The sequence below is a fragment of the Pseudophryne corroboree genome, chromosome 6, assembly GCF_028390025.1.
Source record: "Pseudophryne corroboree isolate aPseCor3 chromosome 6, aPseCor3.hap2, whole genome shotgun sequence".
Lineage (NCBI taxonomy): Eukaryota > Metazoa > Chordata > Amphibia > Anura > Myobatrachidae > Pseudophryne > Pseudophryne corroboree.
Window position 1 is genome coordinate 794085997 of NC_086449.1, and position 27253 is coordinate 794113249.

The 27253-nt window shown below is 47.4% G+C and overlaps 1 protein-coding gene across 7 annotated transcripts in view; it reads left to right on the top strand.

The window, feature by feature from the left end:
* The window catches only part of BICD1 (BICD cargo adaptor 1), a 529680-nt gene that overhangs the window by 415687 nt on the left and 86740 nt on the right, over nucleotides 1-27253 (top strand). For all 7 annotated transcript variants that reach the window (XR_010179730.1, XR_010179729.1, XM_063928866.1 and 4 more), the window contains exon 5: nucleotides 19709-20791. Coding sequence is in view for 5 of the 7 variants with exons in the window: in XM_063928866.1 (XP_063784936.1) it covers nucleotides 19709-20791 (1083 nt within the window). In the remaining 2 variants the exon portion in view is untranslated. The remainder of the gene's footprint in view (nucleotides 1-19708; nucleotides 20792-27253) is intronic.

Below are 27253 nucleotides of genomic sequence, written 5' to 3' on the forward strand. Positions count from 1 at the left end.
TGTGGGTCTGGGAAATTGTTTTCCAGGGTCATTGGCGCTGGGTGTGTGCTGGCATACTCTCTCTCTGTCTCTCCCTCTCCAAGGGGCCTTATTGGGGGACTGTCTCCAGACTAGATATTTCCCCGAGTGTGTGGGGGTGTCGGTACGCGTGTGTCGGCATGTCTGAAGCGGAAGGCTTTTCTAGGGAGGAGGTTGAGCAAATGAGTGTGGTGTCTCCGTCGGCAACGCCGACACCTGATTGGTTGGATATGTGGAATGTTTTAAATGCAAATGTGAATTTATTACATAAGAGATTGGACAAAGCGGAGTCCAGGGAAAATGCAGGGAGTCAATCCTTGCCTTTCACTATATCACAGGGCCCTTCTGGGTCTCAGAAGTGCCCACTATCCCAAGTAGCAGACACTGATACCGACACAGATTCTGACTCCAGTGTCGACTACGATTTTGCGAGATTGCAGCCAAAGTTGGCAAAAAGTATTCATTATATGATTATTGCAGTAAAAGATGTGTTGCATATCACTGATGACCCCTCTGTCCCTGACACAAGGGTCCACATGTTTAAAGAAAAGAAACCTGAGGTTACTTTCCCCCCTTCTCATGAGCTAAATGAGTTGTTTGAAAGGGCTTGGGAAACTCCAGACAAGAAACTGCAGATTCCCAAAAGGATTCTTATGGCGTATCCTTTCCCGGCTAAGGACAGGATACGGTGGGAATCCTCCCCCAGGGTGGAGAAGGCGTTAACACGTTTATCCAAAAAGGTGGCGCTGCCGTCTCAAGATACCGCAGCCCTCAAGGATCCTGCTGATTGCAGACAGGAGACTACCTTGAAGTCGATTTATACACATACTGGTACCTTGCTCAGACCGGCGAGAGCGTCGGCTTGGGTTTGTAGCGCTGTAGCAGCTTGGACAGATACCTTGTCTGCTGACATTGATACCCTGGATAAGGATACCATTTTATTGACCTTGGGTCATATTAAAGATGCGGTACTATATATGAGAGATGCTCAGAGAGACGTTGGCCTACTGGGTTCAAGAGCCAACGCCATGGCGATTTCTGCTAGGCGAGCCCTGTGGACCCGCCAATGGACGGGTGATGCCGACTCAAAGAGGCATATGGAGGTTTTGCCTTACAAGGGTGAGGACTTATTTGGGGAAGGTCTCACGGATCTGGTTTCCACAGCTACTGCAGGTAAATCTACTTTTTTACCTTATGTTGCCTCACAGCCAAAGAAAGCGCCACATTATCAGATGCAGTCCTTTCGGTCGCATAAGTCCAAAAGAGGTCGGGGATCTTCCTTTCTTGCCAGAGGTAAGGGCAGAGGAAAAAATCTGCCAGCTACAGCTAGTTCCCAGGAACAGAAGTCCTCCCAGGCTTCTACTAAATCCACCTCATGACGCTGGGGCTCCGCTGAGGGAGTCCGCCCCAGTGGGGGCACGTCTTCGAATTTTCAGCCACGTCTGGGTTCAATCACAGGTGGATCCCTGGGCAATAGAAATTGTATGCCAGGGTTACAAGCTGGAATTCGAAGGTGTACCTCCTCGCCGGTTTTTCAAATCGGCCCTACCAGCTTCTTCCCCGGAGAGGGAAATAATTTTAGCTGCAATTCAAAAACTGTGTCACCAACAAGTGGTGATCAAAGTTCCCCTGCTTCAACAGGGGATGGGGTTCTACTCAACCCTGTTTGTGGTCCCGAAACCAGACGGTTCGGTCAGACCCATTCTGAATTTAAAATCCCTAAACCTATACTTGAAAAGGTTCAAATTCAAGATGGAATCGCTCAGAGCGGTCATCGCCAGCCTGGAGGGGGGGGATTTTATGGTGTCTCTGGACATAAAGGATGCATACCTGCATGTCCCCATATATCCTCCTCATCAGGCGTTCCTGAGGTTTGCTGTACAGGATTGTCATTACCAATTTCAGACGTTTGGGCTTTCCACGGCCGTGAGGATTTTCACCAAGGTAATGGCATGAATGATAGTGCTCCTGCGCAATCAGGGAGTCACAATTATCCCATACTTGGACGATCTCCTGATAAAGGCGAGATCGAGAGAACAGTTACTGAAAAGCGTAGTACTCTCCCTGAGGGTGTTGCAGCAGCACGGCTGGATTCTCAATCTGCCAAAGTCACAGTTGGTTCCAACGACCCGATTGCCTTTCTTAGGCATGATTCTGGACACGGAACAAAAAAGGATTTTTCTTCCAAGGGAAAAAGCCCAGGAACTGCAGATGTTGGTCAGGGACCTGTTGAAGCCGAAAAAGGTGTCGGTCCATCAATGCACTCGAGTTCTGGGGAAAATGGTGGCGTCTTACGAGGCCATTTCCTTCGGCAGGTTCCATGCAAGGACTTTTCAGTGGGACCTTCTGGACAAATGGTCCGGATCCCATCTACATATTCATCAGAAGATCAGCCTGTCCCCCAGGGCCAGGGTATCGCTCTTATGGTGGCTGCAGAATGCTCACCTTCTAGAGGGTCGCAGGTTCGGCATTCAGGACTGGGTTCTGATGACCGCGAGCCTCTGAGGATGGGGAGCAGTCACACAAGGAAGAAACTTTCAGGGACTATGGTCAAGCCAGGAGGCTTGTCTACACATCAACGTTCTGGAATTGAGGGCCATCTACAATGGCCTCTGTCGGGCGGAGACTCTTCTTCGGGGCCTGCCTGATCTGATTCAGTCAGACAACATCACAGCCGTGGCTCATGTAAACCGCCAGGGCGGAACAAGAATCAGGGTGGCGATGGCGGAAGCCGCCAGGATTCTTCGCTGGGCGGAAAATCATGTAATCGCCTTGACGGCTGTATTCATTCCGGGAGTGGACAACTGGGAAGCAGACTTCCTCAGCAGACACGATCTCCATCCAGGGGAGTGGGGACTTCATCAAGATGTCTTTACAGAGATTGCAAGTCAGTGGGGACTTCCTCAAATAGACATGATGGCGTCACGCCTCAACAACAAGCTTCCGAGGTATTGTGCCAGGTCAAGGGACCCTCAGGCAGTGGCAGTGGACGCCCTGGTGACACCGTGGGTGTTTCAGTCGGTCTATGTATTCCCTCCTCTTTCTCTCATCTCAAAAATATTGAGGATCATAAGACAAAGGGGAGTACAGGCAATTCTCATTGTTCCAGATTGGCCTCGAAGGGCCTGGTATCCGGATCTGCAGGACATGCTCACAGAAGATCCGTGGCCTCTTCCTCTCAGAGAGGACCTGTTGCAACAGGGACCCTGTCAGTTCCAAGACTTAATGCGGCTGTGTTTGATGGCACGGCGGTTGAACGCCGGATCCTAGCTGGGAAGGGCATTCCGGATGAAGTCATCCCTACTCTTATAAAGGCTAGGAACGAGGTGACAGCGAAGCATTATCACCGTATCTGGAGGAAGTTAGTCTCTTGGTGTGAAACCAAAAATGCTCCTCCGGAAGATTTCCATCTGGGCCGTTTTCTCCACTTACTACAGACTGGAGTGTATATGGGCCTAAAATTAGGCTCCATTAAGGTTCAGATTTCGGCCCTATCCATTTTCTTTCAGAAGGAATTGGCTTCTCTCCCGAAGTCCAGAATTTTGTAAAGGGAGTGCTGCACATCCAGCCTCCTTTTGTGCCCCCAGTGGCACCATGGGACCTTAACGTGGTGTTACAGTTCCTACAATCTCACTGGTTTGAACCTCTTCAAACGGTTGAATTGAAATTTCTCACTTGGAAGGTGGTCATGTTGTTGGCCTTGGCATCTGCAAGGCGGGTGTCTGAATTGGCGGCTTTGTCTCACAAAAGCCCCTATCGGATTTTCCATGTGGATAGAGCAGAATTAAGGACTCGTCCTCAATTTTTGCCTAAGGTGGTTTCATCGTTTCATATGAACCAACCTATTGTGGTACCTGTGGCTACGAAGGACTTGGGGGATTCCAAGTCCCTTGATGTAGTCAGGGCCTTAAAAATATATGTAGCCAGGACGGCTCGGGTTAGGAAAACAGAGGCACTGTTTGTCCTGTATGCAGCCAACAAGGTTGGCGCTCCTGCTTCTAAGCAGACTATTGCTCGCTGGATCTGTAACACGATTCAGCAGGCTCATTCTACGGCTGGATTGCCGTTACCTAATTCAGTAAAGGCCCATTCCACTAGGAAGGTGGGCTCTTCTTGGGCGGCTGCCCGGGGCGTCTCGGCATTACAGCTTTGCCGAGCGGCGACTTGGTCGGGTTCAAACACTTTTGCTAAATTCTACAAGTTTGATACCCTGGCTGATGAGGACCTCATGTTTGCTCAATCGGTGCTGCAGAGTCATCTGCACTCTCCCGCCCGGTCTGGAGCTTTGGTATAATCCCCATGGTCCTTACGGAGTCCCCAGCATCCTCTAGGACGTAAGAGAAAATAAGATTTTAAACCTACCGGTAAATCTTTTTCTCCTAGTCCGTAGAGGATGCTGGGCGCCCGTCCCAGTACGGACAACATTCTGCAAGACTTGTATATAGTTATTGCATACATAAGGTTATGTTACAGTTTTGATCAGTCTTGACTGATGCTGTTTGTTTCATGCTGTTGACTGGTTCGTATATTCCAGGTTATACGGTATGGATGGTGTGGGCTGGTATGAATCTTGCCCTTAGATTAACAAAATCCTTTCCTCGTACTGTCCGTCTCCTCTGGGCACAGTTTCTCTAACTGAGTTCTGGAGGAGGGGCATAGAGGGAGGAGCCAGTGCACACCCATTCTAAAGTTCTTTGTAGTGCCCATGTCTCCTGCGGAGCTCGTCTATACCCCATGGTCCTAACGGAGTCCCCAGCATCCTCTACGGACTAGGAGAAAAAGATTTACCGGTAGGTTTAAAATCTTATTATATCCCTGTTTGTTATTGCCTACTTGTATCCCATACTGTACCCTGGCACCTTGTCCCCTCTCTACTGGGTCCCCTCCTTTGTGCCCTGCCGCCTTGTCCCCCCTTTCTCTCCTGGGTCCCCTTCTCTCTGCCCTGCCACCTTCCCATCTCCTCTTTCCTGGAACCCTCCTCAGTGCCCTGACAACCCTTCTCCTCTCCTGGGACCCCTACTCTCTGCCTTGCCACCTTCCCATCCGCTCTTTTCTGGAACCCCTCCTCCGTGCCACTTTGACTCCCTTCCTTTCTCCTGGTGCCCCTCCTTTGTGCCCTGCACGTTGTCCCCTCTCCTCTTTCTCTCCTGGGACCCCTCCTATTTGACCTGCCACCCTCTCCTCTCTCCTGGGACTCCTCCTATTTGACTTGCCACCCTCTCCTCTCTCCTGGAACCCCTCCTATTTGACCTGCCACCCTCTCCTTTCTCCTGGGACCCCTCCTATTTGACCTGCCATTCTCTCCTGTCTCCTGGGCCCTTCCTATTTGACCTGCCACCCTCTCCTCTCTCCTGGGACCCCCCCCAATTTGACCTGCCACTCTCTCATCTCTCCTGGGACCCCCCCTATTTGACCTGCCACCCTCTCCTCTCTCCTGAGACCCCCCCCTGTTTGACCTGCCACCCTCTCATCTCTCCTGGGACCCATCCTATTTGACCTGCCGCCCTCTCCTCTCTCCTGGGACCCCTCCTATTTGACCTGTCACCCTCTCCTCTCTCCTGAGACCCCCCCCCCCTATTTGACCTGCCCTCCTCTCCTGAGACACCCCCCCCCCCCCCTATTTGACCTGCCACCCTCTCTCTTCTACTGGGACTCCTGCGAGAGCCGTGAGTAGATACAGGGCCTCTCCTCACTTACTACTGTACATATTCATGTGAAACACTACCGCTCATCTTATTCCCCATTGCCTCTCTATATATACTCCAGTGTCTGCAAAACCTGATCTGAGATCAGTATTAAAAAAGATACATCCATTTAGTTGAAAATTCAATAGCAACCATTGTTTAAAAAAAACCATTAAAAAAAACATCCGCCAGGCTGAGTGCTATCATATGTCACAATACTGCTTATATGTCAGTGCTTCATACATAAAGACTGTTGGGTTGTCATTGAGCCATAAATGATACTAGGAGATAGCAGCAATATTATTTTTATAATATTTTTTTTACAGAGACCAACATGTCATGCAGTGATGTATATTCATTTTTTGGCTTGTGTGAGTAGCATAGGTGGGAGAAGGGTAGATGTGAGGCTGCATTACTGTGGGTGGCATAGGTCGGAGTATGGTAGATGTGAGGCTGCATTAGTGTGGGTGGCATAGGTCGGAGTATGGTAGATGTGAGGCTGTATTAGTGTGGGTAGTATAGGTGGGAATAGGGTAGGTATGAGGGTGCATTAGTGTGGGTAGTATACGGGGAGTATGGTAGGTCTGAGGGTGCATTAGTGTGGGTAGTATAGGTGGGAATAGGGTAGGTATGAGGGTGCATTAGTGTGGGTAGTATACGGGGAGTATGGTAGGTATGAGGGTGCATTAGTGTGGGTAGTATAGGTGGGAATAGGGTAGGTATGAGGGTGCATTAGTGTGGGTAGTATACGGGGAGTATGGTAGGTCTGAGGGTGCATTAGTGTGGGTAGTATAGGTGGGAATAGGGTAGGTATGAGGGTGCATTAGTGTGGGTAGTATACGGGGAGTATGGTAGGTATGAGGGTGCATTAGTGTGGGTAGTATAGGTGGGAATAGGGTAGGTATGAGGGTGCATTAGTGTGGGTAGTATACGGGGAGTATGGTAGGTCTGAGGGTACATTAGTGTGGGTAGTATATGTGGGAATAGGGTGGGTATGAGGGTGCATTAGTGTGGGTAGTATACAGGGAGTATGGTAGGTATGAGGGTGCATTATTGTGGGTAGTATAGGTGGGAGTAGGGTAGGTGAGAGAGTGCACTAGTGTGAGTAATATAGGTGGTGGTAGGTTGGAGTGAGGGTGTATTTTTGTGTAGTATATGTGGGAGTAGGGTAGCTATGAAGTGTGCATTAGTTTGGGTATTATAAGAAGGAGTAGGGTTGGTGTGAGATTGCACTAGTGTGAGTAATATAGGTGATGGTAGCTTGGGTTGAGGGTGTATTAATGTGAGTAGTATAGGTGAGAGTAGGGTAGGTATGAGGGTGCGTTAGTGTGGGTAGTATAGGTGGGAGTAGGGTAGGGGTGAGGGTGTATTAGTGTGAGTAGTATAGGTGGGAGTAGGGTAGGTATGAGGGTACGTTAGTGTGGGTAGTATAGGTGGGAGTAGGGTAGGTATGAGGATGTATTAGTGTGGGTAGTATAGGTGGGAGTAGGGTAGGGGTGAGGGTGTATTAGTGTGAGTAGTGTAGGTGGGAGTAGGGTAGGTATGAGGATGTATTAGTGTGGGTAGTATAGGTGGGAGTAGGGTAGGTATTAGGGTACGTTAGTGTGGGTAGTATAGGTGGGAGTAGGCTAGGTATGAGGGTGTATTAGTGTGAGTAGTATAGGTGGCAGTAGGCTAGGTATGAGGATGTATTAGTGTGCATAGTATAGGTGGGAGTAGGGTAGGTATTAGGGTACGTTAGTGTGGGTAGTATAGGTGGGAGTAGGGTAGGGGTGAGGGTGTATTAGTGTTAGTAGTATAGGTGAGAGTAGGGTAGGGGTGAGGGTGTATTAGTGTGAGTAGTATAGGTGGCAGTAGGCTAGGTATGAGGATGTATTAGTGTGCATAGTATAGGTGGGAGTAGGGTAGGTATGAGGGTACGTTAGTGTGGGTAGTATAGGTGGGAGTAGGGTAGGGGTGAGGATGTATTAGTGTGCATAGTATAAGTGGTAGTATGGTAGATATGAGGTGTATTAGTGTGGGTAGTATAGGTGGGAGTAGGGTAGGGGTGAGGATGTATTAGTGTGCGTAGTATAAGTGGGAGTAGGGTAGATATGAGGTGTATTAGTGTGGGTAGTATAGGTGGGAGTAGGGTAGGTATGAGGGTGCGTTAGTGTGGGTAGTATACGGGGAGTATGGTAGGTATGAGGGTGCATTAGTGTGGGTAGTATAGGTGGGAATAGGGTAGGTATGAGGGTGCATTAGTGTGGGTAGTATACGGGGAGTATGGTAGGTCTGAGGGTACATTAGTGTGGGTAGTATAGGTGGGAATAGGGTAAGAATGAGGGTGCATTAGTGTGGGTAGTATACGGGGAGTATGGTAGGTATGAGGGTGCATTAGTGTGGGTAGTATAGGTGGGAATAGGGTATGTATGAGGGTGCATTAGTGTGGGTAGTATACGGGGAGTATGGTAGGTATGAGGGTGCATTAGTGTGGGTAGTATAGGTGGGAATAGGGTAGGTATGAGGGTGCATTAGTGTAGGTAGTATAGGTGGGAATAGGGTAGGTATGAGGGTGCATTAGTGTGGGTAGTATAAGGGGAGTATGGTAGGTCTGAGGGTACATTAGTGTGGGTAGTATAGGTGGGAATAGGGTAGGAATGAGGGTGCATTAGTGTGGGTAGTATACGGGGAGTATGGTAGGTATGAGGGTGCATTAGTGTGGGTAGTATAGGTGGGAATAGGGTAGGTATGAGGGTGCATTAGTGTGGGTAGTATACGGGGAGTATGGTAGGTCTGAGGGTACATTAGTGTGGGTAGTATATGTGGGAATAGGGTAGGTATGAGGGTGCATTAGTGTGGGTAGTATACGGGGAGTATGGTAGGTATGAGGGTGCATTATTGTGGGTAGTATAGGTGGGAGTAGGGTAGGTGAGAGAGTGCACTAGTGTGAGTAATATAGGTGGTGGTAGGTTGGAGTGAGGGTGTATTTTTGTGTAGTATATGTGGGAGTAGGGTAGCTATGAAGTGTGCATTAGTTTGGGTATTATAAGAAGGAGTAGGGTTGGTGTGAGATTGCACTAGTGTGAGTAATATAGGTGATGGTAGCTTGGGTTGAGGGTGTATTAATGTGAGTAGTATAGGTGAGAGTAGGGTAGGTATGAGGGTGCGTTAGTGTGGGTAGTATAGGTGGGAGTAGGGTAGGGGTGAGGGTGTATTAGTGTGAGTAGTGTAGGTGGGAGTAGGGTAGGTATGAGAGTGCGTTAGTGTGCGTAGTATAGGTGGCGGTAGGCTAGGTACGAGCATGTATTAGTGTGGGTAGTATAGGTGGGAGTAGGGTAGGGGTGAGGGTGTATTAGTGTGAGTAGTATAGGTGGGAGTAGGGTAGGTATGAGGGTACGTTAGTGTGGGTAGTATAGGTGGGAGTAGGGTAGGTATGAGGATGTATTAGTGTGGGTAGTATAGGTGGGAGTAGGGTAGGGGTGAGGGTGTATTAGTGTGAGTAGTGTAGGTGGGAGTAGGGTAGGTATGAGGATGTATTAGTGTGGGTAGTATAGGTGGGAGTAGGGTAGGTATTAGGGTACGTTAGTGTGGGTAGTATAGGTGGGAGTAGGCTAGGTATGAGGGTGTATTAGTGTGAGTAGTATAGGTGGCAGTAGGCTAGGTATGAGGATGTATTAGTGTGCATAGTATAGGTGGGAGTAGGGTAGGTATTAGGGTACGTTAGTGTGGGTAGTATAGGTGGGAGTAGGGTAGGGGTGAGGGTGTATTAGTGTTAGTAGTATAGGTGAGAGTAGGGTAGGGGTGAGGGTGTATTAGTGTGAGTAGTATAGGTGGCAGTAGGCTAGGTATGAGGATGTATTAGTGTGCATAGTATAGGTGGGAGTAGGGTAGGTATGAGGGTACGTTAGTGTGGGTAGTATAGGTGGGAGTAGGGTAGGGGTGAGGATGTATTAGTGTGCGTAGTATAAGTGGTAGTATGGTAGATATGAGGTGTATTAGTGTGGGTAGTATAGGTGGGAGTAGGGTAGGGGTGAGGATGTATTAGTGTGCGTAGTATAAGTGGGAGTAGGGTAGATATGAGGTGTATTAGTGTGGGTAGTATAGGTGGGAGTAGGGAAGGTATGAGGGTGCGTTAGTGTGGGTAGTATAGGTGGGAGTAGGGTAGGGGTGAGGATGTATTAGTGTGCGTAGTATAAGTGGGAGTAGGGTAGATATGAGGTGTATTAGTGTGGGTAGTATAGGTGGGAGTAGGGTAGGTATGAGGGTGCGTTAGTGTGGGTAGTATAGGTGGGAGTAGGGTAGGGGTGAGGATGTATTAGTGTGCGTAGTATAAGTGGGAGTAGGGTAGATATGAGGTGTATTAGTGTGGGTAGTATAGGTGGGAGTAGGGTAGGGGTGAGGGTGCGTTAGTGTGGGTAGTATAGGTGGGAGTAGTGTAGGGGTGAGGATGTATTAGTCTGCGTAGTATAAGTGGGAGTAGGGTAGGTATGAGGTACATTAGTGTGGGTAGTATAGGTGGGAGTAGGGTAGGGGTGAGGGTGCATAAGTGTTGGTAATATAGGTGATGGTAGGTTGGGTTGAGGGTGTATTAGTGTGAGTAGCATAGGTCGGAGTAGGGTAGGTATGAGGATGTATTAGTGAGGGTAGTATAGGTGGGAATATGGTAGGGTACATTAGGTGGGAATATGGTAGGGTACATTAGGTGGGAATATGGGAGGGTACAGGTGGAAATATGTGTATAGTATAGGTGTATAGTATAGTATAGGTGGGAATATGGGAGGGTACATTAGTGTAGGTAGTATAGGTGGGAGCAGGGTAAGTATGAGGGTGTATTAGTGTGGGTAGTATAGGGAGGAGTATGGTAGGTCTGAGGGTACATTAGTGTGGGTAGTATAGGTGGGAATAGGGTAGGTATGAGGGTGCATTAGTGTAGGTAGTATAGGTGGGAATAGGGTAGGTATGAGGGTGCATTAGTGTGGGTAGTATAAGGGGAGTATGGTAGGTCTGAGGGTACATTAGTGTGGGTAGTATAGGTGGGAATAGGGTAGGAATGAGGGTGCATTAGTGTGGGTAGTATACGGGGAGTATGGTAGGTATGAGGGTGCATTAGTGTGGGTAGTATAGGTGGGAATAGGGTAGGTATGAGGGTGCATTAGTGTGGGTAGTATACGGGGAGTATGGTAGGTCTGAGGGTACATTAGTGTGGGTAGTATATGTGGGAATAGGGTAGGTATGAGGGTGCATTAGTGTGGGTAGTATACGGGGAGTATGGTAGGTATGAGGGTGCATTATTGTGGGTAGTATAGGTGGGAGTAGGGTAGGTGAGAGAGTGCACTAGTGTGAGTAATATAGGTGGTGGTAGGTTGGAGTGAGGGTGTATTTTTGTGTAGTATATGTGGGAGTAGGGTAGCTATGAAGTGTGCATTAGTTTGGGTATTATAAGAAGGAGTAGGGTTGGTGTGAGATTGCACTAGTGTGAGTAATATAGGTGATGGTAGCTTGGGTTGAGGGTGTATTAATGTGAGTAGTATAGGTGAGAGTAGGGTAGGTATGAGGGTGCGTTAGTGTGGGTAGTATAGGTGGGAGTAGGGTAGGGGTGAGGGTGTATTAGTGTGAGTAGTGTAGGTGGGAGTAGGGTAGGTATGAGAGTGCGTTAGTGTGCGTAGTATAGGTGGCGGTAGGCTAGGTACGAGCATGTATTAGTGTGGGTAGTATAGGTGGGAGTAGGGTAGGGGTGAGGGTGTATTAGTGTGAGTAGTATAGGTGGGAGTAGGGTAGGTATGAGGGTACGTTAGTGTGGGTAGTATAGGTGGGAGTAGGGTAGGTATGAGGATGTATTAGTGTGGGTAGTATAGGTGGGAGTAGGGTAGGGGTGAGGGTGTATTAGTGTGAGTAGTGTAGGTGGGAGTAGGGTAGGTATGAGGATGTATTAGTGTGGGTAGTATAGGTGGGAGTAGGGTAGGTATTAGGGTACGTTAGTGTGGGTAGTATAGGTGGGAGTAGGCTAGGTATGAGGGTGTATTAGTGTGAGTAGTATAGGTGGCAGTAGGCTAGGTATGAGGATGTATTAGTGTGCATAGTATAGGTGGGAGTAGGGTAGGTATTAGGGTACGTTAGTGTGGGTAGTATAGGTGGGAGTAGGGTAGGGGTGAGGGTGTATTAGTGTTAGTAGTATAGGTGAGAGTAGGGTAGGGGTGAGGGTGTATTAGTGTGAGTAGTATAGGTGGCAGTAGGCTAGGTATGAGGATGTATTAGTGTGCATAGTATAGGTGGGAGTAGGGTAGGTATGAGGGTACGTTAGTGTGGGTAGTATAGGTGGGAGTAGGGTAGGGGTGAGGATGTATTAGTGTGCGTAGTATAAGTGGTAGTATGGTAGATATGAGGTGTATTAGTGTGGGTAGTATAGGTGGGAGTAGGGTAGGGGTGAGGATGTATTAGTGTGCGTAGTATAAGTGGGAGTAGGGTAGATATGAGGTGTATTAGTGTGGGTAGTATAGGTGGGAGTAGGGAAGGTATGAGGGTGCGTTAGTGTGGGTAGTATAGGTGGGAGTAGGGTAGGGGTGAGGATGTATTAGTGTGCGTAGTATAAGTGGGAGTAGGGTAGATATGAGGTGTATTAGTGTGGGTAGTATAGGTGGGAGTAGGGTAGGTATGAGGGTGCGTTAGTGTGGGTAGTATAGGTGGGAGTAGGGTAGGGGTGAGGATGTATTAGTGTGCGTAGTATAAGTGGGAGTAGGGTAGATATGAGGTGTATTAGTGTGGGTAGTATAGGTGGGAGTAGGGTAGGGGTGAGGGTGCGTTAGTGTGGGTAGTATAGGTGGGAGTAGTGTAGGGGTGAGGATGTATTAGTCTGCGTAGTATAAGTGGGAGTAGGGTAGGTATGAGGTACATTAGTGTGGGTAGTATAGGTGGGAGTAGGGTAGGGGTGAGGGTGCATAAGTGTTGGTAATATAGGTGATGGTAGGTTGGGTTGAGGGTGTATTAGTGTGAGTAGCATAGGTCGGAGTAGGGTAGGTATGAGGATGTATTAGTGAGGGTAGTATAGGTGGGAATATGGTAGGGTACATTAGGTGGGAATATGGTAGGGTACATTAGGTGGGAATATGGGAGGGTACAGGTGGAAATATGTGTATAGTATAGGTGTATAGTATAGTATAGGTGGGAATATGGGAGGGTACATTAGTGTAGGTAGTATAGGTGGGAGCAGGGTAAGTATGAGGGTGTATTAGTGTGGGTAGTATAGGGAGGAGTATGGTAGGTCTGAGGGTACATTCGTGTGGGTAGTATAGGTGGGAGTAGGGTAGGTATGAGGGTACATTAGTGTGGGTATTATACGGGGAGTATGGTAGGTATGAGGGTGCATTAGTGTGGGTAGTATAGGTGGGAGTAGGGTAGGTGTGTGGGTGCATTAGTGTGGGTAGTATAGGTGGGAGTAGGGTAGGTGAGAGAGTGCACTAGTGTGAGTAATATAGGTGGTGGTAGGTTGGAGTGAGGGTGTATTTTTGTGTAGTATATGTGGGAGTAGGGTAGCTATGAAGTGTGCATTAGTTTGGGTATTATAAGAAGGAGTAGGGTTGGTGTGAGATTGCACTAGTGTGAGTAATATAGGTGATGGTAGGTTGGGTTGAGGGTGTATTAGTGTTAGTAGTAGAGGTGAGAGTAGGGTAGGTATGAGGTGTATTAGTGTGGGTAGTATAGGTGGGAGTAGGGTAGGTATGAGGATGTATTAGTGTGAGTAGTATAGGTGGGAGTAGGGTAGGTATGAGGATGTATTAGTGTGCGTAGTATAGGTGGCAGTAGGCTGGGTATGAGGATGTATTAGTGTGGGTAGTATAGGTGGGAGTAGGGTAGGTATGAGGGTGTATTAGTGCGTAGTATAGGTGGCAGTAGGCTAGGTATGAGGATGTATTAGTGCGTAGTATAGGTGGCAGTAGGCTAGGTATGAGGATGTATTAGTGCGTAGTATAGGTGGGAGTAGGGTAGGTATGAGGATGTATTAGTGTGCGTAGTATAGGTGGGAGTAGGGTAGGTATGAGGGTGCGTTAGTGTGGGTAGTATAGGTGGGAGTAGGGTAGGGGTGAGGATGTATTAGTGTGCGTAGTATAGGTGGGAGTAGGGTAGGTATGAGGGTGCGTTAGTGTGGGTAGTATAGGTGGGGGTGAGGATGTATTAGTGTGCGTAGTATAAGTGGGAGTAGGGTAGGTATGAGGTACATTAGTGTGGGTAGTATAGGTGGGAGTAGGGTAGGGGTGAGGGTGCATAAGTGTTGGTAATATAGGTGATGGTAGGTTGGGTGAGGATGTATTAGTGTGCGTAGCATAGGTCGGAGTAGGGTAGGAATGAGGATGTATTAGTGAGGGTAGTATAGGTGGGAATATGGTAGGGTACATTAGGTGGGAATATGGTAGGGTACATTAGGTGGGAATATGGGAGGGTACAGGTGGAAATATGTGTATAGTATAGGTGTATAGTATAGTATAGGTGGGAATATGGGAGGGTACATTAGTGTAGGTAGTATAGGTGGGAGCAGGGTAAGTATGGGGGTGTATTAGTGTGGGTAGTATAGGGGGAGTATGGTAGGTCTGAGGGTACATTCGTGTGGGTAGTATAGGTGGGAGTAGGGTAGGTATGAGGGTACATTAGTGTGGGTAGTATACGGGGAGTATGGTAGGTGTGAGGGTGTATTAGTGTGGGCAGTATAGGGGGGAGTATGGTAGGTCTGAGGGTACATTCGTGTGGGTAGTATAGGTGGGAGTAGGGTAGGTATGAGGGTACATTAGTGTGGGTAGTATACGGGGAGTATGGTAGGTATGAGGGTGCATTAGTGTGGGTAGTATAGGTGGGAGTAGGGTAGGTGTGTGGGTGCATTAGTGTGGGTAGTATAGGTGGGAGTAGGGTAGGTGAGAGAGTGCACTAGTGTGAGTAATATAGGTGGTGGTAGGTTGGAGTGAGGGTGTATTTTTGTGTAGTATATGTGGGAGTAGGGTAGCTATGAAGTGTGCATTAGTTTGGGTATTATAAGAAGGAGTAGGGTTGGTGTGAGATTGCACTAGTGTGAGTAATATAGGTGATGGTAGGTTGGGTTGAGGGTGTATTAGTGTTAGTAGTATAGGTGAGAGTAGGGTAGGTATGAGGATGTATTAGTGTGGGTAGTATAGGTGGGAGTAGGGTAGGTATGAGGATGTATTAGTGTTAGTAGTATAGGTGGCAGTAGGCTAGGTATGAGGATGTATTAGTGTGGGTAGTATAGGTGGGAGTAGGGTAGGTAAGAGGGTGTATTAGTGCGTAGTATAGGTGGCAGTAGGCTAGGTATGAGGGTGTATTAGTGCATAGTATAGGTGGCAGTAGGCTAGGTATGAGGATGTATTAGTGCGTAGTATAGGTGGCAGTAGGCTAGGTATGAGGATGTATTAGTGCGTAGTATAGGTGGCAGTAGGCTAGGTATGAGGATGTATTAGTGCGTAGTATAGGTGGGAGTAGGCTAGGTATGAGGATGTATTAGTGCGTAGTATAGGTGGGAGTAGGGTAGGTATGAGGATGTATTAGTGTGCGTAGTATAGGTGGGAGTAGGGTAGGTATGAGGGTGCGTTAGTGTGGGTAGTATAGGTGGGAGTAGGGTAGGGGTGAGGATGTATTAGTGTGCGTAGTATAGGTGGGAGTAGGGTAGGTATGAGGGTGCGTCAGTGTGGGTAGTATAGGTGGGAGTTGGGTAGGTATGAGGGTGCGTTAGTGTGGGTAGTATAGGTGGGAGTAGGGTAAGGGTGAGGATGTATTAGTGTGCGTAGTATAAGTGGAAGTAGGGTAGGTATGAGGTGCATTAGTGTGGGTAGTATAGGTGGGAGTAGGGTAGATATGAGGTGCATTAGTGTGGGTAGTATAGGTGGGAGTAGGGGTGAGGGTGCATAAGTGTTGGTAATATAGGTGATGGTAGGTTGGGTTGAGGGTGTATTAGTGTGAGGAGCATAGGTCGGAGTAGGGTAGGTATGAGGATGTATTAGTGAGGGTAGTATAAGTGAAAATATGGTAGGGTACATTAGGTGGGAATATGGGAGGGTACAGGTGGAAATATGTGTATAGTATAGGTGTATAGTATGGTATAGGTGGGAATATGGGAGGGTACATTAGTGTGGGAAGTATAGGTGGGAGCAGGGTAAGTATGAGGGTGTATTAGTGTGGGTAGTATAGGGGGGAGTATGGCAGGTCTGAGGGTACATTAGTGTGGGTAGTATAGGTGGGAGTAGGGTAGGTGAGAGAGTGCACTAGTGTGAGTAATATAGGTGATGATAGGTTGGAGTGAGGGTGTATTTTTGGGTGGTGTAGGTGGGAGTAGGGTAGGTGAGAGAATGCACTAGTGTGAGTAATATAGGTGATGGTAGGTAGGGTTTTGGGTGTATTAGTGTGAGTAATCTATGTGGGAGTAGGGTAGGTGTGAGGGTGTGTTAGGATGAGTAGTATAGGTGGGAGCAGGGTACGTATGAGGGTGCATTAGTGTGGGTAATATAGGTGGGAGTAGGGTAGATGTGAGAATGCACTAGTGTGGGAAGTATAGATGGCGGTAGGGTAGGTGTGAGGGTGCATCAGTGTGAGAAATATAGGTGGTGGCAGGGTAGGTGTGAGGGTACATCAGTGTGAGAAATATAGGTGGAGGTGGTTGGTTGGGGTGAGAGTGTGTTAGTGTGGGTAGTATAGGCGGAAGTAGGGTAGGTATGAGGGTGTGTTAGGGTGGGTAGTATAGATGATAGTAGCTTGGGGTGAGGGTACATCAGTGTAGGTAATATAGGTGGGAGTAGGGTAAGTTCTAATGAAGAGATTGGTTTTCAGAGATCAGCTAAATAACTGATAGCACTTGAACATTTATTTTCTCCCCATCGGGAGAGTGCCAGTAGGGGTGATGCGCTCTATGAGAGTAGGTAAGTACGGTATGATTGAAGGTTGTGTCAGAGTCTAGTGAGGCGCAGTAGGGATATTAGCATACAGTTTCATAGTACCTGTCATCGTATTCTGTATACAGTAACAATGCAATTGAAAGCTTTTGTACTCATTCCTCATATATGGATAGTGTAACTGTAACCAGTGCATCTCTTGTTCTGTATGCTGAGTGGCATTTCTTACTGTTTATTTCAGGTGCAGTGACAGTATTTATCCTTGTTCTGCATATGATCATGAATTGACAGACTGCTTTGCCAGTATTGGTACAGCCACCAGTGTCTACCACAACTGTGTGTAGTTGATGGGTACGCTAGTACCAGTGAATTCATAGTTCCCACTCTCATGAACTTTGGTCCAGCCAGTGCCTTAACTAGACATTTTAGCGCTGTGTGCAAGAAACACACATTACGGCAGACAGTCCCCCTTTTCACACATTACGGCATACAGCATCCTGTTTTTACACATTACAGCAGACAGCGTCCCCTTTTTACACATTACGGTAGACAGTCCCCCTTTTTACACATTATGGCAGGCAGCATCCCCTTTTTACACATTACGGCAGACAGCGTCCCCTTATTACACATTACGGCAGACAGCATCCCCTTTTTACACATTACGGCAGACAGTCCCCATTTTTTACACATTAAGGCAGACAGACAGGATAGATAGATAGATAGATAGATAGATAGATAGATAGATAGATAGATAGACAGACAGACAGTCAGAATAGATGATACTTACTGTCTCTCCGCTGGCTCAGGCAGTCAGGCTCCTCGGTGCAGCAGCTGCTGGCATATCCTAGGTAGGCAGGGAAGGAGGAGGAGGGAGGGGGAGGAGGGAGCCGCAGCAGGGCACTGTAATTGGTGGCGCCGCCGTATGCAGCTGTCCCTCTCCTTCCACACTGGCTGGCCGCCGCCGCTGTGAATGCTGGGTTGAGAGAAGCGCATCCCAGCATTCACAGCAGCGGCGGCCAGCCAATGTGGAAGGAGAGGGACAGCTGCAGCGGCGCCGCCACCAATTACAGTGCGCTGCTGCGGCTCCCTCCTCCCCCTACCTTCTCTTCCTTCTCACCTGCCCCCGACGCTGCCCTCTCCTCGTTCCGGCACACACAGGCGGCTTGTAATGAGTCAGTTTGACTCATTACAATACCGCTGACTTTAGGGAATGCGGGAAGTTGTGTCCTCAGGGCGACTGCGCTGTGTGCCAGACACACCTGGCACCCACGTAGTTATGGCCCTGGGTCCAGCCAACATAAGTGTCTGCCTCCACTGTCTGTGATGTCACTTACTGATATTGAATAAATATGCCTCATCAATTTTTTTTTTATTAATGTTGATTGTGCCCACAAAATGGCTGCCTCTTCTGTGTGTAATTGGCAGGAAGTGACATCACCAAGACAACTCTTTTTTTACATTTCTATAATAATAAAGAAGTATTTTTGGTTAATTGGTAAATTAAAACATCCTGCCGTTTCCATCTCAAAATTATTTCCAGCATCGGACTCTTTCTCTCCATGGATGCTACTAAGACCCACATCCAATCACTGGTCATCTCCTGATTAGACTACTGTAATCTCCACCTATCTGGCCTCCCTGACTACCGCCCTGTCTCCACTTCAATCTATACTCAATGGTGCTGCCCGGCTCATCTTCCTCACCAAACATACTACATCCACTTCCCCTCTCTTACAAACCCTGCACTGGCTCCCCTTTGCCTTCAGAATCCAATTCAAGTTTCTCACACTCACTTATACCCCTTTCACATCGCACAAATAACCCGGTATCGATACGGCATATTGCCGTGTCGAAACGGGTCAGTGTGCGATGTGAAAGCGCTTTTGCCGAATTAACGGGTCGCCTGACCCGGTAATTCAACCCGGTTAAAAAGAAGGGTTATTACCGGGTTGAATACCGGGTCAGGTGCAGTGTGAATGGGAGCAGCGTCGATGCGACACGGCCCCCATTCACAGCATAGGGAGAGGCGGCGTAGGAGATGAGCTTATCTCCCAGCGCCGCCTCCACCCCCACCCCTGCTGCTGCTGCGCCCCCCGCTGCTATGGCAACCGACCCGGTATATTGCCGGGTCGGAAAGCCAGCAGAGAAGAGCAAATGCTGGATCCTACCCGGTAAGGACACGTTTCTCTTACCGGGTGGGATCCAGCATTTGCGATCTGAAAGCGGCATTACAAAGCCCTCACCCACTCCTCTCTGACCTTATCTCCCTTTACAGTCCCACCCGTCCTCTTCACTCCTCAAAAGCACGCTGCCTCTCCTCCCAACTGATTACCTCCTCCCACTCCTACCTCCAAGATTTTTGGCCCTGGTGCTCCCTACCTGTGGATTTCTCTACCTCTCCTTATCAGACTCTCCACCTTTCTATAAGACTTCAAACGGGCTCTCAAGGCTAATATTTTCCTCAAACCCAGCCATCTCTCATCCTAACCCTCTGTTCCACACTCACTGTCCACCCAATCTGTGTCACCCCTGTCAGTCTGCCCCTCCCCTTTAGAATGTAACCTCTCACAAGCAGGGCCCTCTTCCCTCATGTAATTTTCCTTCTCTTACTTAGACTATCTTCTACTCCATACTCCCTACAATGGCACCTAACCCTCAGTCTCTGCCAACCTGAAGCTTATTACAGTGTCATGTCGGCTGATACAGCAATGTTTATATACTATGTACTTGTGCTACATTTTCTTGTATTGTAAGTCACTGTTTTCTTGTTTTGCTCATTTGTTTATGTACTTTGTTATGCGCTGCAGAATCCTTGTGGCACCATATAAATAAAGGATAATAATAATATAACATATAAGATCCATATAATAATATTTAAAGAAGCACTTTTAACAAAGGGAGTAAAGTCTGTTCATTTGTGATTTAAATAGTATGTTAATTTTTCCGATCCTGACTTTTATTCAATATATTTCTAAGCTAACTTTCATGTCGGAAGTACATCCATTCATTTTTTGTGAATTTTTTGTAAAGTTAAACATTTTTTAAAACCTTGTGATAAAACATATGCAGTAGTTTTGTGACTTCCACCCTGTGCTATAAATTATTGATTTCATTGCAACTTATCTATTGTTTTGTCTGTAGGTGGAACGGGAAAAAGCTATCTTGCTGACCAACCTTCAAGAGTCTCAGACCCAACTAGAGCATACAAAGGGGGCCTTAACCGAGCAACACGAACGGGTCCATAGACTTACAGAGCATGTGAACGCAATGAGGAGGCTTCAAAGCAGCAGGGAGCTGGAGTTTGATAAACTTAAGGTCTCTGGGGATGAGAATCATGATTATGAGGTTGATATCAACGGGCTGGAGATCTTGGAATGCAAATACAAAGTAGCCGTTACCGAAGTAATAGAACTAAAAGCTGAGATCAAAGCCTTAAAAGAAAAATACAATAAACACATAGAGAGCTACACAGAGGAGAAGTTGAAGCTGGACTCAAGGATCCAGACATACGACCAACAAGTAACCGGTCTAGAGAGGGCCAGTAAGGAGAGCTGCGAAAAGCTGACGCTCATGGATAAACAGCTGCAGATGATGACTGCTATGGCGAATGAAACTCATAATACCCTTAATACCGCTCAGGATGAGCTAGTGACTTTTAGCGAAGAGTTGGCTCAACTTTACCATCACGTGTGTCTATGTAACAATGAAACACCAAATAGAGTTATGTTGGACTACTATAGGCAAAGTAAAGTTACTCGTAGTGGAATTTTGAAAGGTCCCGATGACCCCAGAGGACTTCTATCGCCTAGACTGGCAAGGAGGGGTATAGCTTCCCCCGTCGAGGCAAGAAGTCCCTGTGAGCCGGTACCAAAAGATAGAATAGAGTCCAGTAAAGAGCCAACACCTCAAAAGTCCGCTACTGTGTCCCCCGTCATCACTGCCCCCCCATCCTCCCCTGTATCCGACACTAGCGATATTCGCAAAGAGCCAATGAACATTTACAACCTCAATGCCATAATCAGGGATCAAATCAAGCACTTGCAGAAGGCCGTGGACAGGTCACTGCAGCTGTCACGTCAGCGGGCAGCAGCTAGGGAACTGGTGCCCATGATCGACAAAGACAAGGAAGCCTTAATGGAGGAAATTCTCAAGCTGAAGTCTCTGCTGAGCACCAAACGGGAGCAAATAGCAACTCTTAGAGCTGTATTAAAGGCAAACAAACAGGTAATAAACAGTACAAAATATAATATGTGCTAGTGTATAACAAGCAGTCATGTTGGGTTATCATGTTCCAGCATCTTGGTCTTGGAAGTAGTACATGGCGAATCAATAAGAACATTTCAAGCATCTCAGGTTTCATAACAAAGCTTTAAATCCAGTGTATCAGTTAATGAATGCTTCATCAGGATCATCATAGTTAAAACTTCATTGGCCAAGACGTTTGATTAAAAGTCATTGCCCATTTATGGACAACCTATACTTATACAATCTTGCCTTGTCCCCCTCCCCCCACACACACACACTACGGAGACTCTCTCCATTGATTACTACTTTTCACTCTCGTTTCTGCCAGAAAAATGAGCACATAGGAAACGGTGAATAGCGCTTCAATAAAACTGTTGAAACACTCTGGACTCCTAGGGGGATATTCAATTGTTTGAAAAGTCAATTGGGCGTCTGTATTTTCCTATCTTATAGACAGGACAAAACAGACACCCAACCGACTTTTCAAACATTTGAATTTCCCCCCCTAGAGTTGGATCTCCAATTCTGTAATGCAAACATGAAAGCTACTTGACGATAATTACACTTATTAGGTCTCATTCTTAAGCTGAAGTGTGTATGAGACAGATAAGAAGAGGGTATTGTTTTAGAATGGTACTGACTACAATTTGTTCTGCTGATCTATACTTAATTAGCAAGAAACACCATGGCCCTCATTCCGAGTCGTTCGCTCGGTATATTTCATCGCATCGCAGTAAAATTCCGCTTAGTACGCATGCGCAATATTCGCACTGCGACTGCGCCAAGTAATTTAACAATGAAGATAGTATTTTTACTCACGGCTTTTTCTTCGCTCCGGCGATCGTAATGTGATTGACAGGAAATGGGTGTTACTGGGCGGAAACACGGCGTTTCAGGGGCGTGTGGTTAAAAACGCTACCGTTTCCGGAAAAAACGCAGGAGTGGCCGGAGAAACGGAGGAGTGTCTGGGCGAACGCTGGGTGTGTTTATGACGTCAAACCAGGAACGACAAGCACTGAACTGATCGCAGATGCCGAGTAAGTCTGAAGCTACTCTGAAACTGCTAAGTAGTTTGTAATCGCAATATTGCGAATACATCGGTCGCAATTTTAAGAAGCTAAGATTCACTCCCAGTAGGCGGCGGCTTAGCGTGTGTAACTCTGCTAAAATCGCCTTGCGAGCGATCAACTCGGAATGAGGGCCCATATGTATTAACTGTCTGTATGCCTTGTAGTGTATATCCACAATGCCAATACTTTTCTCTGTAACCTTCCCTTGGAATTTTAACAATCCATTTTCTGAGTTAGAGGAAAGACCTCTGTGACTGTCCATCAAATACGCTGTCAATTATAGGATCTGGTGTCAATTGCTGTGTCTCAGTTAAGGTGCATCTGATATTTATAATCCTAGTCCTGTGTAGGGTCCAGTCTCTATTGTAACACGCTGTTAATTGTCCTGATTTTCCATGAAAGCACAGGAGAGCTGGGCTGCAAAAGTATTTAGCCGGTCAGAACACTGGTCAGAAGAGGAGTGCAGAGAAGATGGGGGCATATTATGTCACAGAACAACCACGAGGGGCAGGAAGATGGGTGCCCTCAGCTTTCTAAGGATATGTCCTGCTCCTTTCTATGCAGTTGGATTCCTCTCCAATCTGGAAAAGGGTGCATCAGGGCAGTGACTGTATTCCCCCTTGGATATGAAAACTGGGCGATGTCCAGGGTTATAGTAATAGAGAAGGGGGGCCTGTATGCAGTCTCTATTAGGGTCCCGTCCTCTATCTAGCAGGGCAGCAGACTCTGAGCACTAGGGTCACTAGTAGACCCTAGACCAGTGCCCGAGACCAGTGCGCATGCACAGGTCTCCAGGAAAATGGCACGGTGGCCATTTTCCTGGTGATTTTCCTACTGCGCATGATCGAAACACCAGGAAAATGACCACCGTGCCAATTTCCCAATGATTTGTGTAGAGCTGCTGACGCGGGGCTCCAGAGGGTTGAGTATTGAAAAAATAGGTGCAGAATGTGCTGTGTGGGCACCACACATACTGCCACCATTATACATACGCCACTGGCGGTGCCACCAGTCACACTCCTCTCGTTACAGCCCTGGTTTAAAGAAAAGGATTTCACCAGTGACAGTTGCAGAGGTGGGGGTGCAGCACAGTCCAAAATTAAAATAGGGGACACTCACCAACTGCCAGTGAGTCCCGACCAGTGATGTGTGGCAGTGTTTGGAGTGACAGTTGGTGTAGCTCCACTATTTGAATTTTGGACTGTGCTGCAGTTCCACCTCTGGAGTCGGATTTTACATTAAACCGTTTTAATAGTAAAAGGATCAGGCTTGCGTAATGTGTCGGACAATGTAATGTTGTACTTAACCTTGGCTCTCACAATCAGGCAGTTTGATGTTCTGCCAATGATCATTAGTGAAGGTGACCTGAAAGACAGATTTTTTTTTATTTTTTTTAACTCCATACTGTTCATACAGTTTTGCTATGTCATTCAAATGACAACAAATAAAAGGGAAACATAAGAGTAAAAGAAGGGAAAAGAGGGGGACGGTGTTACTATAGCAGCTAAACATTACATTATCTATATGGATAGACATGTAGGGGTATCCACATACCAGACCTGATACAGAGATGTACACAGCTACTGTGCGAAAATATAGAAATGTCTCAGCTGCGGGGATTTGTATTAAGATGGCGACCAGCGGCTTTGTGAGTCCTAGAAAGATGCAGCGCCACTCGCAGATTAGTCAACTATCGGACTTCCGAGTTGCCCTATTGTCGAGCAGCATGGCGGACGTAAGTAAGACACCAAAACCATTGCAGTTGCTTATGGGATCACAGATGTAGGCTGAGACACGCCCGAAAAATGGTCACTGCATGCCTTTGTTTTTACCACCGCTCCCCGTAACCGCTCCCAAACATACCCCATCTGTCAGTCACTTTACGAATAAATCCTCTCTGCAACGTCCGTCACGGAACATGTGCAGTGAGATTGCTGATGATCCCTTAACTGTGAAAAATCAGGTTTGCGTACAACTCTGAAGCAGGCCCCCAGTACAGAGATTTCTCATGATAAACATGGAAAGAAACCTGGCAGGGCCGAGGGCTTAGTGTACTGCACAATGCCACATTAGTAGCAGCTGATTGGTTGCCATGGACAACTTCTCCACTGGCTCACTTTTCCAGTTTATTCACTGCTTCATATATCTATCCTGCGGAGTCGGTATTAGAACTATTTTGGAAAAATGATGGGTGTTCCTGTGAGGTAGCTAATAGTGCATGCATCAATGGTACATTCAGTGGGCGTGCTATGGCCGTGTCACAGGAACATTGGTGCAAGCGGCTGCACTCAGAAACGCACAGTTGAGGTCAGATGGACAAACTGCACTCGCCATAAGACCGTTGCAAGTTTCGATGGTGCGATTGATGATGGCGTCTAAGGGTGCAACAATCAGTGTAACAGCATAGTAGTGGATATGGTGCCGGCTACTAATTAATGCTACACCATACAGGCCCATGCCACCTTACTTGCACCACCGTTGGTGGCAACTGTGCATATGCATAGAAAAGAGTGGAAGTGACGTGGACGTGTAGCCAGCGTTGTGTCCTGTTCTAAGTCATGCGTATGCAGAGAGGACGCCTGTTTCATCCGGACCACCTGCACCCATATTCAGTGGTGCACGCAGGGGGGGTTTCCGAGCACCCAGAAACGCCCCATCCACCCAAAAAAAGGTTTTTTTTTTTTTGCTGCATGAGTATTATTAATGGCTGCCTAGCATCCTCTGCAGCCTACTGTCTTCCTGGTGGCACTTGTAAGTGCTTAATAAAAGTTTACTTTATTTTAATTATAGTACATATATATCCATGTGCATACATATATACACATGTATATAAATACATATAAACACACACACACACATATGATATATATACATGCGTATATATACGTGTACTGTATGTGTGTGTGTGTGTATATATATATATATATATAGGTGTATATATGGTATATATACGTGTAGATATGTATATGTATGTGTGTATATGCGCTGTAGATAGGGGGGGGGGAAATCCTTTTACTGCAGCGTCCTATGTCCTGCTGCCAGTCCACCTGCCCCCTCCGGCATCAACAGTCCCCACTCCCTAGCCGCAGCGCAGGTGTAGCAAAAGCTGCTGCGGCCACCGGCATACATGTGTATGAAAGCGGCACAGCGGAAGGCTTTCATAGCCGTCCCTGCGCCGCATACTCTCTGAGCCCCGGAGCCTCCTCTGCGTGTGATGTCACAGAAGTGCCTTCCCGCCACAGCCACGCCCAGATCCCCAGAGGCCCTGACTCCGCAACACAGCACCTGGGCTGCCGCCTGGAAGCCCCGAGATGGCTAATGTAACAGATAGAGTGGGTGATATCGCGGAGGATAATGTCTGGACGCTGAATCAATGTAAAAGGTGATAGTGCTGTGCAGTGCAGTGGGTGTGCAGTGTCACTGACACTGCACAGCACTCTCACCTTTTACATTGATTTAGCGAGTCAGTCAGTTCTGCCATCCAGCCACTATTGTTAGCGCCGGTGTCCCAATGCACCACATTACAGGGAAGTAGACGCACTAAATAAACTACAGTTCCCAGCAGCCCTTAGCACAGGAGCATTCCGGCCCTTAGGGCTGCTGGGAGCTGTAGTTTATTGAGTGCATCTTCTTCCCTGTAATGTGGCGCGTTGGGACACCGGCGCTAACAATAGTGACTGGCTGCTTGGCTGCTGTGCGAGTCTCCGGGAGAGCCACTGCCAAAGGAAGGACAGCAGCTTAGCTGCTTCCAGGAGGAGAAGCATTACCCGCTCCTTCCCCACTCGCAGTACCTCCGGGACCCATCTGCGGCACCCCCACACACCCCCTCCAGCACCCGCGGTGGCTCCAGACTCTCTCCAACACCCGCAGCACCCCCGCACCTGCCCCTCCCCTACACGCCACACCAGCCCAACCCGCGCACCCCTTCCCGCAACCGCTCCTCCCCCACCTGCGGCAGTTCCGGGCCCCCACCCACGTCACTCCCCCAACCACAGCACCTATTAGGTGATTCATCAGGCCCTGCGTGCGCTGTTCACACCGTTGCAAGGGGCTTCGACCCCTTAACCATCGCACGCCCTTTGTACGTGCAATATTTAACCACTCACACAATTATGATTGGAGGTAATACTCCATATAATAGAAATATTGCATGCCACAAGGGCGTGCAAGGGTAAAGGGGGCGTAGCCCCTTACGACGGTGTGAAGAGCGCCCATAGGGCACGATGAATCACCTAGTAAAATATATTTTGGCTCTGAATATTGTCACAACTTTGGGTTCATTTAGAGTTTTAGACCATTGATTTCATGGCGTCCTATTTTCCGTTTCATTTTTTATGTGCCACGGATCATGTGCTAATTTCTTTCAAGTGGAGAAAAGTTCTATATAAATATAATAATAATAATAATTATTATTATTATTATTATTATTATTATTAATAAGTGTATTTTATTTATAAAGCCTTCTAAGTAAACACTTGTCCCTTGGTACTCACCACCGTTAGAGCTGGCAGACTGCCCTGGCTACATGTCTCACGTTCTGTGCCAACTGAATGCTATATACTCTCATTGCGCCATGTTTCATCATAGCAAGTATCTCCAGACACACTCACTCACACTGGGGCTCATGTAGTGTTGGACGCGTTTGTGCTCCAATCAGGTAAAGGTGAATGCAAGATAAAGCTCACTAATGTCTATCTGTTCAGTCGTATGTATCTCCAGATGCGTGCAGGTGTACATCATCAACATTTGCACCAGGTCTGTGTCAGGAGTAACAAGTGTGCACACGTTAAGGCCCACAGTGACATAGAAAATTCACTTAACAGCATACCGTACCTCCCAACATAGTGACTGGCCAAGTCAGCTGGAGGTGTGGTCATATCATACTGGGAGTGTCCACTTCCTCGGTGGGTGTGGCCTCATTGCAGTGGGATGGAACAGCATTGTACAGGATTGCTCCAAGTACATTCATGAAAACAAAGTTGGTAATTCCAGCAAGGTTACGGTGATCCTTCTATAAGTGAATCTATAGGCTGCGTAAATTCTTCTGTAGAGCTTCCATCCATTATTTTATGGTCGTTCGCTTTACTATGTAATGATACAGTGATCTCACTGTGGAAGATATTGCTATATTTGTAGCTTACACATTAACTTCTTGATGTAGCTATTCTTATTTGATTTACTATGAACCAGGCAGCAAAGACACCTGGAGAATGGAAGATCGGCCCTTCATTGACACCAGGAAGACTTCAGTTTAGGAAGCTTGTCTATTCACTATGCACACGCCATTATTCTACAGATAAACCCGTGTGTTCTATTCAGGGCAGCCATCAGGGGGGGCCCATACAGAAAGGGAGGCCCACCCCTGGCTCCT